The sequence below is a fragment of the Chelmon rostratus genome, chromosome 9 (assembly GCF_017976325.1).
Source record: "Chelmon rostratus isolate fCheRos1 chromosome 9, fCheRos1.pri, whole genome shotgun sequence".
In the NCBI taxonomy this organism is placed as follows: domain Eukaryota; kingdom Metazoa; phylum Chordata; class Actinopteri; order Chaetodontiformes; family Chaetodontidae; genus Chelmon; species Chelmon rostratus.
Window position 1 is genome coordinate 23,455,843 of NC_055666.1, and position 22,615 is coordinate 23,478,457.

At 40.1% G+C, this 22,615-nt stretch overlaps 1 protein-coding gene across 1 annotated transcript in view; it reads right to left on the reverse strand.

Annotated features, from left to right (window-relative positions):
- fstl5 (follistatin-like 5) overlaps positions 1 to 22,615 on the reverse strand; it is a 163,779-nt gene that overhangs the window by 18,358 nt on the left and 122,806 nt on the right. The window contains exons 9-12 of the mRNA XM_041944045.1: positions 20,852 to 21,013; positions 19,812 to 19,946; positions 4,440 to 4,466; positions 4,097 to 4,215 (exon numbers count right to left, since the gene is read on the reverse strand). Of these exons, the coding sequence (XP_041799979.1) occupies positions 4,097 to 4,215; positions 4,440 to 4,466; positions 19,812 to 19,946; positions 20,852 to 21,013 (443 nt within the window). The remainder of the gene's footprint in view (positions 1 to 4,096; positions 4,216 to 4,439; positions 4,467 to 19,811; positions 19,947 to 20,851; positions 21,014 to 22,615) is intronic.

The window sequence follows — 22,615 nt, forward strand, 5'->3', positions numbered from 1 at the left end:
AGAAATCGAACATCTGATGCCCAGCCGAGGGTGTGAATGGGGGCGGCTTTAATCCTTCCTGTGTTTATGTGTGTTGCATATGTCTGTATCTGCGTGGGTGTATAGCATGTATGCGATTTATGTAGTAACTGACAGCTTCTTAAGACTGCAGATATGTTTTTTCTCCCATTTATTATGTAAATGCCTACACTCTCCAGATACAGAACAGTATATATTTTTCATGGATTCACTAAAATACTTGCTGCATAGAACAGCACTGGAATCACGCCAGAAACAATAAAATACTGTATCTGCTGAACAGAAACTGTAAAAAAAATTAAAAAATACTACTGCAGAATATGCTTTAAAAGGATTTCCACTCTTTTCGCTTGTCAGTGTGGATGATGACATTTAAAGAGCTATGTTGAGAAATATGAGGGCTCTGATATTCCCCAGTTAAGCCACTAGATGATTTGTAGAGCTAATATATTTGTGACACAACATCAGCCGTCTGTGGGGAGGAAAACAGCAGAAAACAGTGAAGCAGCAACATCCAAAGTGTCAAAAAGAGGAACTTTGCAGGGAAGCAGCAGCACTTTCACTTCTATTCTCTCAAGGTGTTTCTCCAAGGTTTCAATCCAAACTGCCATATACTTACAGCAGTTTTTCAAATGACAGATAACTCAATCAGAACTTAAACGTTAACACCGACTAAAATCACATCTTCAGATACTGATTCACCAGACATGAGGCGAGGCACATCACGTACACACGAGGCTCACTGCTTGCAGATTTTCACCCTGATTTTCTCAAAAAGATTAGTTCAAACTGATTTTCCCCTGGCATCACAACATGGCAGTTCACAGTAAACAAGGTCCTGTCGGAAAAGCTAAGAGCTCAGAAATTGCTTCTGGTGAAAAATGGAGACAAACTGCAAATGAGCTGTTGATTAGGTACCCGAGTCCCTTTAGGTACGTACAGCAACAAAACATAGATGAATGCCCTACAATTGGTATTTAGAGAATTCCAATTACATTAAAATCAGCACTTTGTTCCCCCTACGTGGGGAAATTAAACTTCTATACAGATATTTTTGTGACACACACAGGACCTTCGGACATGCATCAGTGGAGAGACGTCAGAGTGACGGGCTGCCACATAGTCGGCACTCCAAGGAGTTATGAGTTTGGTGCCTGATGAAAATAAACAAAAGATTTTTTTTTTAATTTAACCAAAAATAAAGAGCCCTACACACATGGTACACTGCCATTACATACCATAATAGTCTCCCTTTGTTAAGGAAAGAATCATTCCACAGCACATAGTACTTGCCACAACACTGCGGCAGCAAGAAAAATGTGGATGCTCCCTCTCAGATTCTTCTGGGCTGCAGACGGAGGCAAAATAAAGACACTTCCTGGACTGTCTCCACTACAATTGGACATGTAAGTGTTTCCCCAGCTACTGTGTGTATCACAGTAAAACACTATATATGGTAGTTAAGGGTAATGGACAGGCTGTGCGATTACCATAAACAAATCAATCAATGCCCCCCTGCAATGGAGAAAACGTGAGTACCATGCTGGGAGCGGCCTCGCATTCTCACAGCAATCCCCCCATGACAGCACTGGATTGATATCCTAATACAAACACACCTCTCAGAGGAATGCTTGGCTGATTGCTGTGCATTCATGGCATCGCTTTATGCATCAGCCAGCCAATAAGAGTGGAGGTCCTGGATGAAAGGCAGCTCAGGGGAAAGTGTCCGTTCGAGAACACATGTAAATCTAACAGGTATCCATCAGCAACCTGCTTTGAATATTTTGCTGCTTGGAAGCTTTCGTGATAAACGGTGAGTCAGTGGGGGAGGCTGGGTGTAAAGAGTCCGCTGAGAGTTGAAACCAGCTCTGACTGCACTGCATGCGGTCTGTGAATGAGCTAAATTAAACATACAGGCTCAACACTGTAAAGCAGCAGCTGTGTCTACTGAGTAGCTAGCAATAATCTCTTCATAGCTGCACTAACCAATATCTTTACATTAACAACTGGAAAATGTATTTGTAATAGGAAAAGGGTCATCCAGCTTTGCAGTTTCCCTCAACTCTGCAGTGCATTTTAGCACCTTTCAGATCATTATTCTGGTTTTACAGCCCACAACTTCACTAATGTGGTGCAGTCTGACTGCTCACATCTGCACAGTTTCAGCAGCAAAAAATCTCTGATAAGCCCTGTATACAGCAACATGTCTCCTTCAGGAGTTAGTCAAGACCAAGAACATTTAAGAGGTGAGTGAATACTGGACTATATGACATAAACATGACTCCTAATGAATGCTAATGTTGCAGTGCGTCTGCTGGATGTGTAAACTGTTAACACATACGGCTAATAACTTATACTATAGTGACACCCTTTTGTGGCCTAAAAATGGATATCATTTGCTTCAAGCTAAAACACACTAAACAATTTTCTCTATATTTTACATTATTTGTTCACTGTTCACAATAAAAAACATGTATCTCCAAAATGTCAACCCCTTTTGGACAAAGTAAAACAGCATTGTATGTTCCCAATCCATAAAGGAACATTTAATGTAACTTAAAAACCACAAAATATGGAAATACAGTATATACAGTAGTTTTCATTAAAAACTGACCACATGTTTGTTCATTTATGTGTTACTTTGTATGTCTTGGTGAGCATTTATTCACTCTGGAGGGCTATTCTAGTCTAAACTCCCAACACTCTGGGATTTCAGGGAAAAAAATCATGCCTAATTTACAACTCTTTGCCTCTTCGTTGAAAAGGAATAGAGAGAGAAAGCAGCCCGGTTTCTACTTTTGGACTCATCACTGACAGAATGAGACAATGACATCACTATTTATAATGCAGGTGCTCTAGCTAGGACGTACAAGCTGGTGGTTGGAGGCTGTGTCCTCTAAATTTGTGACAGCAAAGGCTTGTCTCGAGCAGGACATTGAACCGTTATTTGCTGATTAAGAATGTCACCTAAATCCCGGTATAAACTATATTGAGTGCTAATGATTGCTTTTTATAGCTGTTACCAGGTCAGGCAACAGCACGCTACTACTTGAAGGCCGGAGAAATATAAATCAGTCACATATTACCACGTTATGCCATTCGAAAACACAAACACTTTCCTATGTTACTATTTATTCATGTAAGTTCAGTATAAAAATATTAACATCATAAATGTTTTAGTGTTTATTGCCTCATGGTGGAGAATGTTATAAAGTTTTTGATTTATGCCTGCCAAGGACTTGCAGCAGTTTTTAGTGTTCTCTTTAAAATGTCTATTTTATTACATTAGAACATCTTGTCAAAGAACCAGATAATGTAATAAAATAAACGTGTGAAAGCGAGCAATCGATCTTCTTTTGAGGTTGTGTTCAATATCCAATATTCATTCTGCTTTTTACTTTGGTTTGCTGCTCTGAGAAAAACAACAATTTGGCTCTTAAGCGGCTAAATGTGTAATTTTGCAACTTGGAGTTAACTTTACCAGCTGGCTGCACAGTTTTTGTGTCTGGTGTTCTCTGTGGGTTTGTTTGGTCCATTATTTATTTAAAAGCAGAAGATAAAATGTATGATAAGTAAAAACCTGATAAGAAATTATGCAGTTTTAATCAGTTTAATTTCACATTTTAGCTCATTTTTACTTAAATTCATGACTGCATTTTTCTTAATTTGCTACATCTGATTATCAGCCTGTATCTGGATTCCTTTCCATAGCAATAACAGCTGAGGATTATGGGTGTTGTACCAAACCACACTGATTGATAAGAACATGACTTCTCAGAGTCAAAGTTGAAGTAATCAAGACTGACGACCAGAACATAAACTTAAATTACTGTTAAGATATCCAGGAGACTGCGGTGTTTTCTATGTTGACTAACACTGAGGATAAAAGAAAGCTGTCAGGCACAAATTTCTATAGCACAAAGTAACAGATGATCTGTGCCAACAGTTAGGCCCAAGTGCTCCTCCTCACAGCTTCAACCCACACTGGAATGGTCCAGTCCAGCTCAGAATCAATCACGATAAAAATGAGTCACTGTTAAGAAAGAAAGCTGAATTTGTGTTTTGCCCGGCCACTCACCTGCAGAGCCAGCAGCTTCTCACTGGGTTTAATGTGTCGCTGTATCTCACATGCCACAGGCTGAATGACTTTAATACCATCTTCATAGAACACATAGAACATGTTGCCAATGCCGAGACCTGGAGAGAAAGCAACAACCGCCCTGTTATAGCACATACCTAAAATAGATTGAGACAGCACAGTGTGAACATATGCAACGGAAATAAGCCTACAACATTGCTATCTACTTTCAGAGCATCAAATCATTTAATCCCTCTCATCACAGTTCAGTAACTCTATTACTAGAATTCAATTAACTCAGTTTAATGAATGCTATAGTGAAGCAGAAGCAGTCTAGACGTACCTTCTTCTCGCCACAAAATGTTTGCCACTGTGAGGGAGAAAAAGAGGAAAGGATAGTTGGAAATCAATGTAAGAATCAATAAGGTCCCTTTGTGAGAGTTAACACCCAAACACTAACTCCTATTGAGGCAAACAGGAAAGCAGACCACATGAAAGTTTTATGGAAACTGTCTCTCTTACACCTTGTGCAGCAAATAATCGATAGAGCCCTCTGCCTGGAAATAATTTGATACCAAACACTGGAAAACCAAGTGCAGTCAACAAACTACAAGTACTTTAAAACAGTTTATGATTTTTGCACCCCAGCATGCTTATGTGGAGAGATGTAAAATGAACACTAAAGAATAAAGTCATATCATCGTCCAACAATATGATTTTTTGAATAAGCCACCTCAGTCACCCATGAGTAGCCCACAGGTTTCAGGCTCAGATGACAATCAGAAGTCATTAGGAGGAATCGGCATGCTCTTTCTTCAGTTATGGCTCCTGAAACAGGTAATTTCTCATCAAATTCACTTAGTGGTGACAAATGACGTGGAATGTGGAATGAAAGCCACAAAAGACCCTGAGTGCTTTAATGGGCGACCTAAAATACAGAGCAGCTGTTGGCTTTCAAAGCAGCCACTGGGCACTCAGAGAAAAGATGTCATTACTTAAAATTACGTGACTAAAGAATGATGTGGTAAGGAGAAAATCTAGAGCCATTATAAAGTTATTTTTCATGCAAATATCAGAGCAAATTCTGCTACTCAATCATTCTTATCCTCCAACCCACCGGCAGCACTACCATCCTCTCACGCTGGCTTTTTATTTGTGACCTTCTCTCTCATTGTTCATCTGTCCCCCAGTCTTCCCTCTGCTTCCACCCCATCTTCCATTTTCAGGCATTTTCAGTCTACAAACCAATCTCCAGCCCAATTCACATCCGATTCTAATCTCGCCTCTATTGCAATGCTCATTCCCGCGGCCTCTTGCTCGGGTGGACAGATGCAGAGAAAGAAAGGGGGGAGACAAAGCCAACTAGGCACCACTGTGCTGTTAGTCAGCCTTAATCTTTCAAAAGTGCTTTGTCAAGTGTTTCCTGTGCACTCTTGCATACCTTTTAGCTCATTAAAAGTTACACGAAAAGGAGTGGGGTCTATATTTCGAGGAAGACGGAAAGGAGGACGTGAAGGACAAAACAAAAAGGAAAACAATACAATTTATTTGAGATGTGCCAAAAATGGAAAAAATGGAGAAAATGGAAAAGAGGAGTTGAGATGAGATCTTGTGTGCCCCGGTCTTTTCCAATAGCCCACAGTATTGATGCTATTCATCACTTGGCAGAAAGACTGTGGCTGTTCTGCGCATACAAGGGGCCCATACATCAACTTCATCATCCATATAACAAAACAAGCTGGCTGCCACTGTAGGCGGTGAGTTCACTCTTTCTGGTCGTAATAACTGTGTTTCCACCGGGCCCCAAACATTGGGAACGCCACACTCACCAGCCAGCCTGGACTGTGCAGTTCCTACCCGTCAGCAAGGTTACATAAATTCAATTTGTTTACAAGAGCACGCTACTGTGACAGTGAGCCAAACAGCCTGTGGTGTTCACCATAGCGGCATGGCAGAAGACAGCCGATGCATAATATACATAGAGTAATTGGGTCACAGTAGATGGAAATGTAAAATTTAACTGTGCCCTGGGTGTGCAGGGTTTTGCTGCTCTTTCCAGAGATTATCCCAGAAGTTTCTGGGAAGCAGTGACCCCTGCAGTAAGTTCTGCTTTAATTATAAGCAATGCACAAATACTTTATTAAAGACAAACTGCAAGTGTTGTGAAATGCTGAGTGCCCGCTTATTGCTGTAAGCAGTGGCGATGAGGAAGCGGAACAGGAATGCAAGTAAGAAAATATCATAATGATTGATAACATGCAGGGCAGGTACACCAAAATGTCCATCACTGCAGCTGTGCCAAAAAGATTTTAGACTCACCTGCCAAACTCTCACTTACAGAACACCCAGGCCTGGATTAAGTCAAACTGGAGTGCTGTCCTCGTCTTTATTCAATAATAATTAGACAGAATTTAATCAGTTTTCCCTCTAATACTGACTCCAATTCTACTACTTTAAATATTTCCTTTTTGAAATTTTCTTGCTGCTGTTTCTGTATAAATAAAGTGTGCAACAGTGTCATATCAGAATCTTTCAGAAAGGTCCAGAAAACCTTTTCAGGTTTCGGTTCATTATCTTCCTACACAACCACACAACTTTGGGCAAAGGTTAGAAGCATTCTTGTTCTTAGAGATTTATATATTTTTCTGTTTTTGTCTTTGCTTTTCTTGCTGGTTAGAAGTGGGCCGGGCTCGGCTAGAAAAAGGTGCATACTTCCATGCACCAATGAGGATTGAGCATTTTTTAACGTGAGGACAGTTGTTTGCTCTTGTTTCCAGGCCTCTGTCAATCAAATGTGATCAAACCACACTTACACAGTCCTGATGAAGCTGATTAGTTGAGTTTTTGAACCACAATAAATAATACCCATGGATGCTTTCTTACGAACTTTAACTTTGATTGTTGGCCATTTAGTGATGAATATTTAATGTTAGTGAGCAGCATATCACCAGACTTATGCTAGTAGGGATAGTAGAAAACTTCACGTTGAGCGAGAGTTAAGAATCATTCATGGTGAATTGGTTTTAAGGGGTCAAAGAAAAGGTCATGAAATTATAGCTCCAGTAGAAATAAAGAGTATATTTTTCTCGTGTGAATTGCAAAGTGTAAAATTGACAGTTTATACGGTCGGGAAACGTCACGTCATTTTAAACGCTGAGATATTTCATGTCTAATTCAAAACTGATGATGGCTTGGCCTTTCTAGTGTTAAAGTGAATGCTGATGAAAAAATATCAGTTTCAGTGCTTTGTGCTTCTCACTTGGCTTCTTCACTCTGTACTACGCACAGTCATGACTCACCTAGTGATCAAGTCCCACTTCTAACTGAGCAAGAGGTCTCTCAGCTTTGATATTTTACCCATCCATTCTTCAGGCAGATTTTTGTTGCTTTCAGCAACTCTATGCTGCATATTCAAATATCACTTAACCCTGTAAGGCCCAAATACCTTTTTGATTTGCAGGTTGTGTGAGTTCATGGCCTAATGGCAAGACCTATAAACACATTTACCATCCAATAGCATTGCTGGGTTAAACAACAGGACCCACTGACTACGTAAAATGGTCTTTTTAAAAAAAGTATAGTATAGCTAAAACTGATGTTGTAATTTTGCAACAGTGGGTCTGAGAGGGTTAAAGATTGAGGGCTAACTTCAATAGCAAGACCTAGGCAGCACTATTTACATTCAGGTAGAATAAGAAAGCATTCAAAATAACAGGACTGGCTATACTAGAATTTGAGTTGGAAGCCTGTGGAGGACTGAAGGCTGTATCATCTCTTTAAGAAGAAAAGTATCAAAAAGACTTAATCCATGGAGAAAAATCCATCCAAGGAAAAAAAGTGGCAAAAGCTTGAAACATTGAAGCTTGAAACATAAAAAAAAAAATCTCTCTCTAGGTGTTCGCACTCATCACAAACAAAAACTGCAACAGGAGACATGGAGAGATAAATATCTCTGCAATGAATATGAAGTGATGGATTATGCTTCATCAGATCTATAATGGTTTGTCCAGTTGCTCAGGAAGAATAAAACTACATCACCTTTTAGTCTTTTCAGTTTCTTTCTTTAATCTAATGTAAAATAAATCACTAAAATTAATCAATTATACATTTTTAGGCTGTTTTTGTGTCCTTGCTATGTCCTCTCTCTATGTTTTGAATCTACTCAGGTACTATTAGAATTACTATTACATCACTCTTTTACAGAATGCACCATCAGAAATATTCATAAGCTGTCATGTTGTAACCAGGGCTTAAGGTGTTTAAAACTCTCCACTGGATTTACAATATTCATTTCAGAAAGCCTTTAGCATGAAACCCAGTCGACAGGCAGTAGGGCTGCTGACACTGTGGATAGCGTCACTGCCTGGTTAGAGCTCGTTGTTGCTGACAGCGTGTCCAACACTGTGTGAAAGCCCACAGTGTTGGGGAGGGACACCGCTGATGGAAACATGGACGCTATTTTGGCACGAGCTGATCTTCTCTATTCAGAGGATGTGGAGCAGACAGCATGGCTGAGCGCTTAGAAAGAAACAGCTTCCTGAAGACTTAGTGGTTCTCATCCACATGTACCACCGACGCCCGAGAAATTGCAGAGCTTTGTTCCAACCAATCACTTCACCGGCAGATTTCACTGATTAGATCTTCCTCTCTGCCTGAATCTGTCAAATCAACAGCACCATGTTTGATTGGAGCAAAGGCCTATAAACTGCTAGGTGTCAAGAAATGGTTGAGATACACTGTACAGAGCGTGGAATAAAGACAGTGAGTATGAAGATCACACTGGGTGAAGTTTAGAGCTATAAAATAGAGACAATAAAAAGGTTGAAAAAGGGCAGTAAAGGGGATTCATCAGTGCCATGCTTTGTCTTTGAGAGAGGTGAGAAATTTGCTCAACAAACAATTATTTTGGAGTTTTGGAGAATCCTACGCCTTAAAATAAAATTTGTCAGTTTGCGTCATGTATAAATGCTTTTAAAGAAGAGAAAATCATGCCAGCAGGATGCAACTATCCCACACCGCATGTTTCAGAAAATGCATCAAATTTAGCCTCAGTGTCTTGACACAAGACACAGCAATCTGGTCGAGATTCAGGACCAAGAAAACAACGCTTTAAATTTTTAAAACAACTTGATTTGTATTGCAAACAGGTTAAATAAGCACACCCCATCTGCAGAAATGCCGGCTTTTAAGACTTAGTAACTGACTCGTGACTGAGTGGAGATGTTTTGCAGTGCAACATTCAAGACTCACTTTCCAGCCCACTAATGTTTCAAGACTTTCTGTTCCTGCTGAGGTATGTGAAGGTCATACATTACTTAACGGACCTTTACAGTGAGTCATGAAGCACTGAGTAAAGAAAGCTGAATATGGAACCAAACACAGTAAAGAGTACATACTGGCGTTGTGAGCGGAGACCAGACTAGGATATGAAGCAGATATGTAAACACATTGTGATGGGCAGTACTGTCCTTGTTCCTCAACCTGATGCTCAGTAAGATAATGGTAATTATAAGATATTGTTATACACTTACTGTACATTACTTGTAGGCTATAATGAAGGGCAGATTAACCTGAATGCCCACTTTAACAAAGCAGAGTCAAAGGTGAGTAAATATTGCATTCATAATTATTTCCCCATTGTCCAGCTGCTTCTTTGAAACCAACGTTGCAGTTCACTATGTCCCTCAGTTTTTGTCTCTCTGCCTTTATTATTTCTTTATAGAGGGCACCATCACTAAAAGCAATGATCTAATTATAAACTTTATTTATAGTAATCAACTATTAGCCCATTAACAAGTTTTAACTATGAGTGCAGATACATCTGCATGCTGCTCCTCTAATGCTGTATGATGAAATCATTAATAACCAATGTAAGACCTGACAATGTCCCCAAATCTTATTAAAGTCTTAATTATTGGTAAGGGTTAAATTATAAATTTTACTGCCACCATGTTGTGTCCTCAATGCCACTTACCTTTCTAATGAGAACCAATTAAAGAAATGGCCATACAGTCAAACCTACAACCTAACCCTAACTGTTCAGTACATCAACTAGAAAATTAGAATAGGAAAACGTATGTTGACACAATCAATGCATGTAGATCAAGTATGTCAAATTGAATCCATAAAGGGCCGTGTGGCTGCAGGTTATCGTTCCAGCCGAGGAGGAGCACACCAGGCTGGAATCAATTAATCAGATGATCTCAGTCTTCAGCTGATAACTAAGTGACCCCTTGATGTTGATTGGTTGGCCTGGTGTGCTCCTCTTGGGGGGAACGGATAACTGCAGCCACACGGCCCTTTATGGAAACGGGTTGACATGCCTGATATAGATAATAAGAAAGAAAGAAGAGAAAGGTGTGGATGGAAACGTGTGAAGTTCTTGCTCATATCAGTCACCGAAATGATTATGACAGTGATATCCAAACGGAACTAGAAGACTACACCCACCCCAGCCACAGCCTGTTCACCCTGCTGCTGTCTGCCAAGCAATACAGAAGTATCCGCTGCTCTACCACCAGACCACAGACCAGGGGCCTCATCTATAAAAATGTTCTTGGATTTAAAATCCATTTAGTCTTAAGATAATTTCTGACGGTGTACTAATGATTTATAAAAGATGATGAGCATAATGTGGTAAAGCATGTTTTAGGAATCCCATTTGTAATTTACACACCTTTGATCTATAAATCTCAGTTTAACTTAAATTAACGGCACCTGCTTTGCAATTTCTCCTTTTATGCTGCCAGAAGGTTTTGTCAGGAATAGCCATGGACCACAAGAGAAAAGCAAACTTTGCGCTAGACACAGCGATTGGTAGAGGAGATTAAATCCAGGCAACACACAATATTCAGTGGGCTGGCAAAGAAAGCCAAACGCAAAGACAGAACTTTGGATGATATTTAAAAGGAATGGTCTGACCTTAAAGGATAACTTTCGTTTTTTACAACCTGGACTTTATTTGTAGCATTAAATACGACCATGTAGACACCCAGACAACTTTGGTGGCATTTGGAGTCGTTTTATTAGCCCCAGAAGAGCGGCGCGTATATCCGTATAATGCGAGTAATTGGGGCACCCGTGCGTAGCCTCTATAAACGCATAATCTGCGGCGAAACTCGTTCATATTCCAATATTTTGTTATGATTTGCTGGCGCTATTCCCCTCTGAGCCCGTGATGGCATGTTATCAACATCCAGTGTCTCTAGACAACTACTTCTGACGTGGATGACGTCATTTTCGAGTTTCGAGTTTCATTTTTACGATGGACGTCCTCACAGTTTTGAGCCAGAGTACACGGACGAGGAGCTCGTTGAAAGGAGGACGAGGAGGCAGAGAGAGGAACAGCTGGCCAAAATACAACAAACGGCTGCACGTCCACGAGTAGACGGTAACTGGTGGTGTTCTTGTGGACAATGTTCATCGATGACAACAGAGGAGGGATGCCTCTGTTGCTCAGAGTAGGACTTGAGGCCAGGAGATACGCGTCTGGATGTGTCAATAAATGTCTGTGTCACAACACTGGAGGATTTCCGCGCAATGATAAACTTCTGTCAAACAAAACCAAGGCAAATAAACAATCTATACATGTGTGTAAGCTACTTACTCAATCGAAAGTTGCCCATTTGGTCCAGCAGGCTTTGGCTGGGTCTTCCAGTTCACTTTAGGGACACGAAAAAACGTCTCCACCACAGCCCGATTTATCATTGCGCGGAAATCCTCCAGTCTTGTGATACAGACGTTTATTGACACATCCTCCTCTGTTGTCATCGATGAACATATCCTCCTCTGTTGTCATCGATGAACATTGTCCACAAGAACACCACCAGTTACCGTCTACTCGTGGACGCGCAGCCGTTTGTTGTTGTTTGGCCAGCTGTTCCTTTCTCTGCCTCCACGTCCTCCTTTCAACGAGCTCCTCTTCCGCGTACTCAGGCTCAAAACGGTAAGGACGTCCATCGTAAACAAAGTCATCGTCCACCACCTCAGAGTCGGAAAAATATTCATCCATTTTGTGAAAAATAACAGTCGCAAACTACAGCTAAACTAGCCGACCGCCGCAGAGTTAGCCTTGTTGTGGCTGGCTGCTCGCAGCGCACGGCGCTCGAAAATGACGTCATCCACGTCAGAACGTGGTAGTTGTCTAGAGACGCTGGATGTTGATAACATGCCACCACGGGCTCAGAGGGGAATATCACCAGCATATCATAACAAAATATTGGAATATGAACGAGCGCTGCAGATTATGCGTTTATCGAGGCTACGCACGGGTGCCCCAATTACTCGCATTATACGGATATACGCGCCGCTCTTCTGTGGCTAATTTCTTCAAAACGACTCCAAATGCCACCAAAGTTGTCTGGGTGTCTACATGGTCGTATTTAATGCTACAAATAAGGTCCAGGTTGTAAAAAACGAAAGTTATCCTTTAAACTACAAGCGAAAAAGAATATTCACACATAAGCGCAGCGTTAAGGCAGCAGGAGGTGGGATGGCACACCGGGGCTCTCCCAATGGACCAGTGCAATCATTGGAGAATATTGCTCATGAAGCTCATGCAAAGTTCACCGCAGGCTTGGACACGTATGCGTGCCAAACTGCAATAACCCTACATACACAAACCAGCGGGAAAGTCTAGACTTTACTTTGAGATTTGAGAGAGCATTTCCACGTCAAAGTAAGCTTTTGCAAACAACTACCTATAGGAGGTTTTCTGCTGAAGTCAAACTTTGGACCAAATTGATCATAAGTGCATCTTATAAATGAGTTTTTGTTTTTTTTTTTTTTCATCAGGCTGTGAGACTCAATTCATCTGCACTCCACAATGAACAAGTTTTATCTTTATGACATGTTATTTATTTATCCATTTATATAATTTTTGTTTTGTGATTAGCATATAGGCACATTTCGTTATATAACCCTGTGTTGTAAAATGCTAAAAAAAAATTAACCGTGTGAAACATAACCGGCCCTGAAGACGATAAGGAATAATTCTATAATGATTATTTCTTTATTTGGTCCAGGAGGGCACTTCAGCTGAAGAGGGCACAGTGAAATCTGCTTGAGCCAGTATATCCACTATACAGTCCCCGAGATGAGCAGCATAATGTAGCGACATAAAGTGGAGAGACTAAAGCAACAAACACTCGTTCTCGCAGATCCTCTGACATTGCAGAAATAATTGGCACATTGTGAAGGGCAGATATTTATGCCAGTTTAGCAGCAGACTGTCAGAGATGGATGGTGCTCTGCCTGCTGGTGACAGACTCTGTGTTAAAGAGATCTCAGAATAGTGACTGCTCAGGTTTTCCCAAACAACGAAGCGCTTGGGTAAATTTGAGAGAAAAACAATTCACTTAAGTGCTGCGCCTGTGAAAAGAAGGTTTTGACCTTCAAGCTCCTCCGTGGTGAATTCATCAAAAGAAGATCATTCATGCCTAGCTCTTGAAATCATGTTTTTTAGTTCATCTCCTGCTTAATACCTTATTCAGCCCTTTGACAACTGGCTTAGTTAGTTATTCAGCTCTCTCTCTTATTCGAGTGTCTCAACGAGAAGCCTAAGGCAGGCCATAAACACAATGCTTTCACAGAACGAGATCATTACTGTTCCACAAAGTCAGATTTCTAAAACATTTCCAAGTATAATCACAACATGTCATTTGAATCTGTGTCTATTTCAGATCAGTGGTATTAGATCAAGGGTAGTCTGGTGCCACAACATGCCCACCAGCATATCGACTTCTTTGAGGAACTCTTGGTTGAAGTGTCCTTGAGTCCTTGATGCTGCTACTTAAAGGCAAATGCCACCCGTTTTAATAATGTGCATATCTCTGCCCTGAGCCTGAAGACAATCAAGCCAGTGTTTGGGAACACTGAATACTTATTACAAAAGCTGTACAACCATAAAGACTAATGCTTGAAAACAAACTAGGGGGACAAAATCACCACAAATATGTTCTAGATTCACCAATGGAAGTAGTTAAAAGCTTTTTTGGGTCTTGTGGTATGATGATTATATGTCAGTTGTTTATTCGATTAGTCATCCTCGGTTCAAGTCAACGTTTAGATGATTTTTTTTTTTAGATTTGGGGAGTTGGGGAGCTTTAAAATGCTTTAAGGTGTGTATTATGCTGGACATAATAAAGTTGAGATATGTTTGGGTTTGGTTAAGGTAAGATTTTTGTTGATTACATTACTTCCATAATATTTGTCCCTGTAGTCTCTGCTGGAATCCAGGATGTCAAACCAGATGCTGGTCTATAGATGGGTAATAACTGGGCCAATGACTTTAGAGAGCATCTCTGGCCAGAACTAGTGCCATATGGAGCTAATCTGGTTTCAGGTTTCAGGAGTTGTACTGCAGTCTGTGGGTGTGAATGAGGATTCTGACATGTCTGATTTATGTGACATATGTGGGGTACACAGATGTTTCTGACTTTCTGATTACATTTACAAAGTTGAAACTTAAATGGTCAGAAATTTGCACTTTAATAAATATTTTTGCAGACTATATCTACAGATTTTAGAATAACATAATGTACCTTATTGCTTTTTGACAACTGGCCAAAATATGTCCAAAGCATGTAAGTATCAAAAACAGTCAAATATCAAAACTCGGTACATAATAATTAAGAGCGCTGATAAACTAGATTTGTACATTTATTCATCCACCAGCCAAACACAGCATAGAGGTAAGTATATGAACAATGCCACTTGATTTGCAGTCGCTTGTCTGTCTATTGGTAACTAGCGCGTTGTCTTGAGTCTTTGTCATAGTTTTAGTTTTGTTAATTTATTTTTTATCAGAAATTTAATCATGGCTTTATCTAAATAAAATAAATTAAATTAGGCACGTTGTTGTGTTGCTGCTTATGTAAAGAATGATTCGATGAGAACTTAGACATTTTGTCAAATTAAATTACCATTTGCAAAGACTGTGGTATTGGTAGTACCGTCTTTATGTGAACATTTCTTTTGATACCCTTCACAAGCCTGTCACTGGTGGATGTGCCATAAAATTGCACTTAAGGGAGCAACAGAATGCAGTGTAAAGTGGGCTTTTCTTTCATGTCAGTGACTCACACTCACTCTTCCTACCATCTGACAGTTACTGCCAGTAGAGGGAAGGAGTTCATATGGGCCACTCTCTGTACTCGATGCTGGTGAAAAGCTCTCAGATGAAAGTTTAAGCCAGGTTTCACGTACTAGTGAGGGCTAATTAGAGAATGTGTTTTCATTCACTGTAATTAGATTTCTTTTCTTTTGGAAGAACGGCATTCTTATTTTATGTGACTGAATTTTAAAACTAAAATTCTCAACTTTCAGCAGAGGAAACAGACTTATTTAGATTTTGAGAGGGTAGTTTGTGCTTGTTTCAGTCACCTTCCTCGATTCCCAGGTTTCCTGATTTGATGTTTGAGAAGTTATGAGATCAGAAACAAGGTACCGTATGTGTTAATGAGACATAAGGATGATATCCAGAATAGGTGAAGTCTGGCCAGCTTGCTAAACGGTTATTGTTTCTGGCTCTGTCAGTGAATGCCGTTAATAATACATAAGTTAATTCTAACATGATTTCATGTGCATTGGTCGCGTTGGGCATCTCTTCCTCATCGTGGCTAGGTGCCTTTTCCAGAAAGGTAGCTCATGGAGAAGAAAAAATTTTTGTTACTAAAAAACCTGTGTGATGAACCCGAATAAACTGCATTCGACGGCACTTGAAGACAGCAGACAGAGATTCATTAAAAGGTGACCTGGAACACAATCAGTCCTCCTCCTCACTCTATTTTCTTTCTGTCAGGTCACCCTGACAAGGAAGAACTTACGTAAGAGGAATAATTCATTTGGTATTCCATTAACAACTGTTTGTTACTTTTGTTTGTTGAAAATATGAAAGCAGATAAACGTTGTCTGTCGGGAAAATGCGTTGTGTTATTCTGTTCATATGTGATTCTGTTGGTTTTATGTGGGTGACAGACACATATTTGAGGCTAAAACATTTTTAACTCTTAGAAAAATATGAATTTGTGGAGTCATTTTGCATTAATTAATGGAACTTTACAAAAAAAGCTTTTCTATCAGACACAAGTCTAATGTTTGAATATGTGAACAGATAACAAGAGAACATAACTACACTGAATCTGGGGAAAATGTGCACATATCATTTCAGTGTGAGATTCACAGAAGTGCCACAATGTGCCAGCATCTCAGAGCAGGGTGTGTGTAAACTGCAGACTACGACTGTGCTGTTAAAAGTAACAAATCCAACAACTTCAGCTTAATGAACAGCGCTGCATGCTCATAACATTCACTAATCATTTGCTTGCACTAAGCATATGTATATACCAGGTGCCAGTCCACTGGTGTTTTTATTCCATTTATAATGTTAAATAACAGCCTTTTGTTAAACATATCAATTCAAAATTGCTAATATCATTAATATCAACAAAATTGTTCAGGTAAAAACAGCTGCATCGAACAATGCCACTTATGCCTGATGGAGTTTGCTGTGTTAGCCGCTCAGGCTCTCCTTGTTACTCTGTTCTGGCCTTAAACACTGATGTATTGACGGCAGCTGGCAGCTTTCAGCAGAAATATCAGCCAGCCGCCCCCTTATTGGAGAGCCGAATAAAAATATCTGTCTATCTCCAGTGGCTAATCAAATGCCAAGATAATGCAAATGACAAGAGAGGGTCAAAAGTCAAACCTACAGCTGTCTCACAGATTTAATGAGTTTCTTGTTTGTTTGCTGTACCTTCTTATATGAGCTGATGCACAGCCATGAACAAGGCTGCACTCACATGTTAGTCAGATTTGTGCCTTACAACACAGATTTACAGGAACCTATAGACACTTCCTGCGTGTGAAGTTCATTTGATCGAACATTTACCTCGCAGTTAGTGATAAATAAATGTACAGCTAGTATTCACCCAAAGAAAGAACCATACGATGTCTAAAACGTTCTATATTTGTGAGCATTTATCTACAAGATGAAAATGCTTCAGACTCTGAGTGGACATAATTTGTTAAATGGTTTACAATGTAGTTTCTTTGTCACACCTCCCTCTGTTTCCTCACTCTCTCACACACACACACACCTGTTAGCTAAGAAGTACTTTGGGGCAGATGTTAAAAGCACTTTAAGCTACTGTAGCACTTTTAGAAATGAATTTGACTTGACTTAACCTTTTGTGTCTATTTAACTAATTACACTTGTAAAGCTCAACAAGCTGATGTTCCTCTCTCTGTGTCTCTCTTTTCCCAGACCTCTTATTATTTCTATGTGAAAAAGACAGAGTTGGTAGACTGCTCTAAATACATGAAACAAGTCTGGTTTTGTTTGTACTGACCTATCCAGTTCTGTCTGAAGGGGACAGAGTTCATCTTTTGTTATCCTTAATTTAGCATTCTGATGTTCTATACGTAACATAATTACCAGAGGTAGGCAAATTCACAGGTACAAACACTGCTACAGAGGTCATTTCTATTAAACTGAATGACATTTAACAACACTGCTCAGCTGCTAACGAGACCTAAGAATAACTTCTTTCTTTCTCCGTAAGTTTTCAAAGTAACATCAGAGAACTAACAGATCTCCAAAGAGACTGAATCAACTGTGATCAAAACTGCAGGCTGCAACATTATTGACTTTTATTATTCAAGGGAAACGGTGTAGGAAATCAAGGCAAGATATGCAGCAGAAAGACAAACTTCAGTCACAAGAGAAACAACGACCTTCTTCCAATAGAACTCCCTGAATACCTGAATACAGTCAACCTTTAACAGTTATTCATATCCTTTTGATGCAATGAAGAGCTTTTCCAGACTAAACAGTTTTGCCTACCACCAATGGATTCTGAGAGTCTCTGGATTACACTTGTTTGCCCTTCTGTTTCACAAATCTCAAAGAGAGGCCCAAAATATTCTATACTTTTCTTAATGTCAACAAATCCTATGGAAAGATTATTCAGGTAGTACAAACTATTGTTTTGAGTTGATATACACCATCTGCTGCCATAAATACCAGCAAGCACACTAAATCTGCAGCTGAAACTAGTCCCCAAAACATACACCATTTAGGTGTGAAAGTATTTACACAAACTAGCGCATTGTTCTTAGAGCTCAACAGAACAATTAGCTGATTATACAATCTGTCAAATAACATACTCTAGATAATTATTATCTGCTGCTTTTCCATGTTTAATACTTTAAAATACTTTAAAACTTTATAATATTGATTTTGGGATATTTTTCATTTTTGTGACATTTTATTATAACATAACATGGTGACAACATTTTAGCTAATTGGATTATATGATTAAATTCCTAATATCAAGATAATCTAATGTGATACTCCCTTCTGAGCTAATGATCGTCAGGGTGGAAACTTTTAGGAGCAGAGATGAGGGTCTGAGTGGTTGTTAGCCTCAGATTCACAGAGGCAGCCAATCCAGTAAAGATATAGTCAACTTTCATTTTCTCACTTAACTAGTTTCTGAATGAAAGTGGCATTCTCACAGGAAAACTAGACTGGGTCAACTATATTTATGCCAGAATACAACAGTGTAGTGAAGTCTTTTTTTTTTCTGTCTACCTCTCATAATGTCGTAGTGAAGCCACGTCTGGCTGTCTGCTGACATCCCTTTGAACTCCTCTCCTGTGGGGTTGCTCACTCTAAAAAGGGGCTGCAATATCCAACTCCTAGTACCATTTTGGCCCGCGGTAGTGCTTCAAAAGCTTCAAAGCACACAAGTGACTTCTGACCTGGCCGAGCATGATCCTCTGATGCATGACAGGCCGGGTGGAAGAAGTGTCGTACCGCCGGGATGACATCTAAACACGTCGGGTCTGGCAGTTGCGGGACAGTGTACACGTACAGATGTGTGACTCGACTGCAGAGTTGCTAAGTGTGCTGTTTGGGAAATCTAATTACCCACAGGAAAGTACAGCAAACTAACAACTGGTCTTGAACCCCAAAGACAGATTCTGACATTTCTGAGAAGGTCAAAGTTAATTACCGTGTGAGATGCTATTCATCGGCAGGGTATGAGAGGAGATCGTGTCGAAAAATGCTCCCACCTTTCAATAAGAAGGTTACACGTGTCACATCTCTAATGTCACACGGTCACATATTGACAGTTGATGACTAATATCAAATACCAACTTAATCAATTAGTATCCGTGCCAAAAATAACTGATGTGGAGCATGATAGAGAGGAAAGTTTGGAGATGGCATTGTTGAACAAGTCTATTAATCAATTGACAGTAACGTGACTGGCAAGAATTATGATAATCAATTAAAGTTTGTAATATATTAACCAGAAATGTCAAACATTCACTGGTTTCACCACGTATATCACTGGAAACTTCGGTTTTTGACTGTTTTTGAAAAGAAGCCATCACAATTTGCCTGAGCCCAGGGTGACGTCTTCAAACGCTTTTTTTTTTTTTAGACTAACAGGCCAACAGGCCAGACATCCAATTTATACGGATTAAAAAGCAGAGAAAAGCAGAAAACCTTCACATTTGACAACAGTTCCTGCTTCCAGACTAGGAGACAAGGAGAGTATAGATAGTATCACCATTACTGGAGCATCAATGCATCACAGGGCAGACACTATTAAGACCTGCAAGGATAAATTATTGAGAGCTCCATTTGCATGGCTCCATTATGCCTTAAATAAAAACAGAGACGGACGTCATGACTTATACATACAAGTTTTGCGCGCAGAGTCCTCCACAAATAGCGAAGAGATGTCCTCGTCCACGCCAGCCTCATTTTTGGCGATGCAGGTATAGGCACCAGTGTCTTCAAAGTGCACATTGCTAATGTGAACCTCGCTTCCATTAGCTTTGAGGAACAACAGAGAGAACAGACAAAAAAAGACAGTTTGCCTTCCAGAAAGAGATAAAAGGCGACTTCCACGCTACCATCCTCTGCTACCATTACTGTGTTGTGTAACAGTTCTCTTATATGTTAGGAGGGAAGGTAAGGGGTTTGTTTCCGGGAGAATTCAAAAAGGTAGGAGTTCAAAGTAAGAATATGGCAAAAGTGGGTTTGTGTGAGCACTGGGACAGGTTCATGATTTAGTGGTTTTGTGTGCAACCTCAAAGGAAAAGCACTTGGCTTTAAGGGTTAATTGAAAGAACTAGAAGAAACGTTAAAACTTTGCCCCAGATTATGATTACTGGAGCTGGAAAATAACCCAAATTTATCAAACTACAGACATTATGAAGCTCTTGATGACTTAAGTTTTATCATAATGCAATTTTCAGCTAACATACTTAAACCAAAAATAGCCACAACAACCAACCAGAACTTCAAGCCACCAATAAGCTCACAACATCTTTCACTGCTTATGAAGTAATTGGGCAGGACAAACATATCAGAAGTCGGATAGCATGAGAAAGGAAATGCATGCATCGATGGATAAACGGTTGAATTTACTGTTGTATATCTGACCATTTATCTTGATACAGTACAGATACTCGGTTGTATTGCCCAGCCCTGCTTTACACATAAAGTTAATTATTATTAGCAGTAGCAGTATGACTAAGATTTACAGTAGTCATGGTCATACAGCAACAACATTGACATTTATTTTTAGTGGGAGTAGCAGCAATTGTAGGAGCAACTATAGCAGTAAAGGGTGATAGTAACAGCTGTTGTAAAAATAATAATGGGAGTAGTAGTAGCAGAAGTGAAAATATGCATGTGTACATGCAGAGAGCAGGTAACTCTTGACTCCTCTGTACCTTGCAGGGTGAGCTGTTTGGACAGCTTGGTTGTGATGTCCATGCCATTCTTCAGCCATGCCAACTGAGGACTGGGAATACCCTCAGCGTGGCAGCGCAGGCTGGCAGTGACGCCCGGCTCCCTCGCTTGGCTCTCTGGGTACACTCGGATGACTGGAGGAACTGGAATAAGGAGGAAAGAAGCAGAGGGAGCCAGTTGAGACAGAGAAATAATAATAAAAAAAACAAAGTGCATCCCACAATGTTGTTTACATTAATGCCACTTGAGGAGTGAAGGCAATCTTATTGACAAGGAGTTTGAAAGAAGATGCCAAGTCCTGAACCTATGGTTTGGCATTAGCTTACACTATCAATAGGATCAAGTGTATTTTCAGAATTGCTGAATGCCTTTAGATAAGGTTAACGTGGTTTGTGAAGCCAAACAAATCAGATAGATAAATAAGGAGAGGACCTCTGTTCGGACATTATTGATTTTGCTTGCTTGCCATTGATTTTATGTAACCTTTTGTCAGGAAGGAGATGAGAGGATAGAAGCAGAGAAAACAAAATGTGTGAAGAAGTAAAAGGAATGAACTAAATGTCGCTCTCATCTACAAACTGTTCCAAAAGCTGACTTTACACATTGCTGCACATTGTGCCACTGTCATGCTGAGTTTCCCTTCTTTACTCTACCCTGAAGCAAAAACAAACAAACAAAAAACTCTCCTACATACTGTACTTCCAAGAATCATAAATCAACATAAATCAATAAAACACACAAATATATTATTAATATGCATTTATGCATTGGCTGAGAATATGCCACAAGTTTTGCTCTACACCCGAGGGCTAACTTGTTAGAGTCTTGCTCCACAAAACACGGAAAATATCAAAAGGCTGAATTTGAATAATCCTTTAAAAGCAAGAAGTCTTCTCTGAACAGCATAACAATGATAAAACCTTTCAAAAGGATAGTAGTATATCTGAGGACACTCTCCCACAGAAATGGTGACTGAAACTTGGACAGTGGCAGTGAACTGTTTTCAGAGTGACCATAAAAGAGCAGCATGACTCATTCCACAACTGCCCGTCACATATAAGGATGACAACCTGGCAGCAGTTTAAGTAGGGACATCAAATTTCTCTATCTTGTCATCTTGTTTTGAGCAATTCCTCATAGCCTCTGTGGCCCAAATCAGTGTCCTCTTTTTTTCTCCTTTCTGAAACAGACTTCAGAGACATGAGCAGAGGATGGAAGCGAGAGTCTTGGCAGAAGCAAAGAAGGCAGACGCGCTGTAGAGACCGTTTCCTGTGGGCACTGAGATAGAGGAAGTCTTCACTCAGCCAGGTGAGTGAAAGGACTGAAGATTGTTGCCACGGCCATCTGGTAACCACGGCACTCCCGGGCATCGGAGCTCACGTCAACCTGAATGCCAACACGTCATCCGCAATGAGCCATCGGGGGCTCTTACGGCACCCAGGTTACTTTAGCAATTACAGTCACAGAGACACTCGAGTTACACTGATGCCCCTCAGTAGTATCAAAAGGCTGACTGAATAGAATCCATGGAGACAAATTATTTTATACGCTCTTTTGAGTGAAGATTATTACTCACACTTAACATGCTCACACATGTCCATACAAGCATACAAATGCTCTGGCCCCATTTCTTTGTGCGTGTGCAGCTTGTCTTCACTGGTTTTATTATCCGTGTGTTTACTGTCAGTACCTTTGTGACTGCCGTGTCTGTTGTTGTTTTAATCCATAGCTGCATCTGTACATCA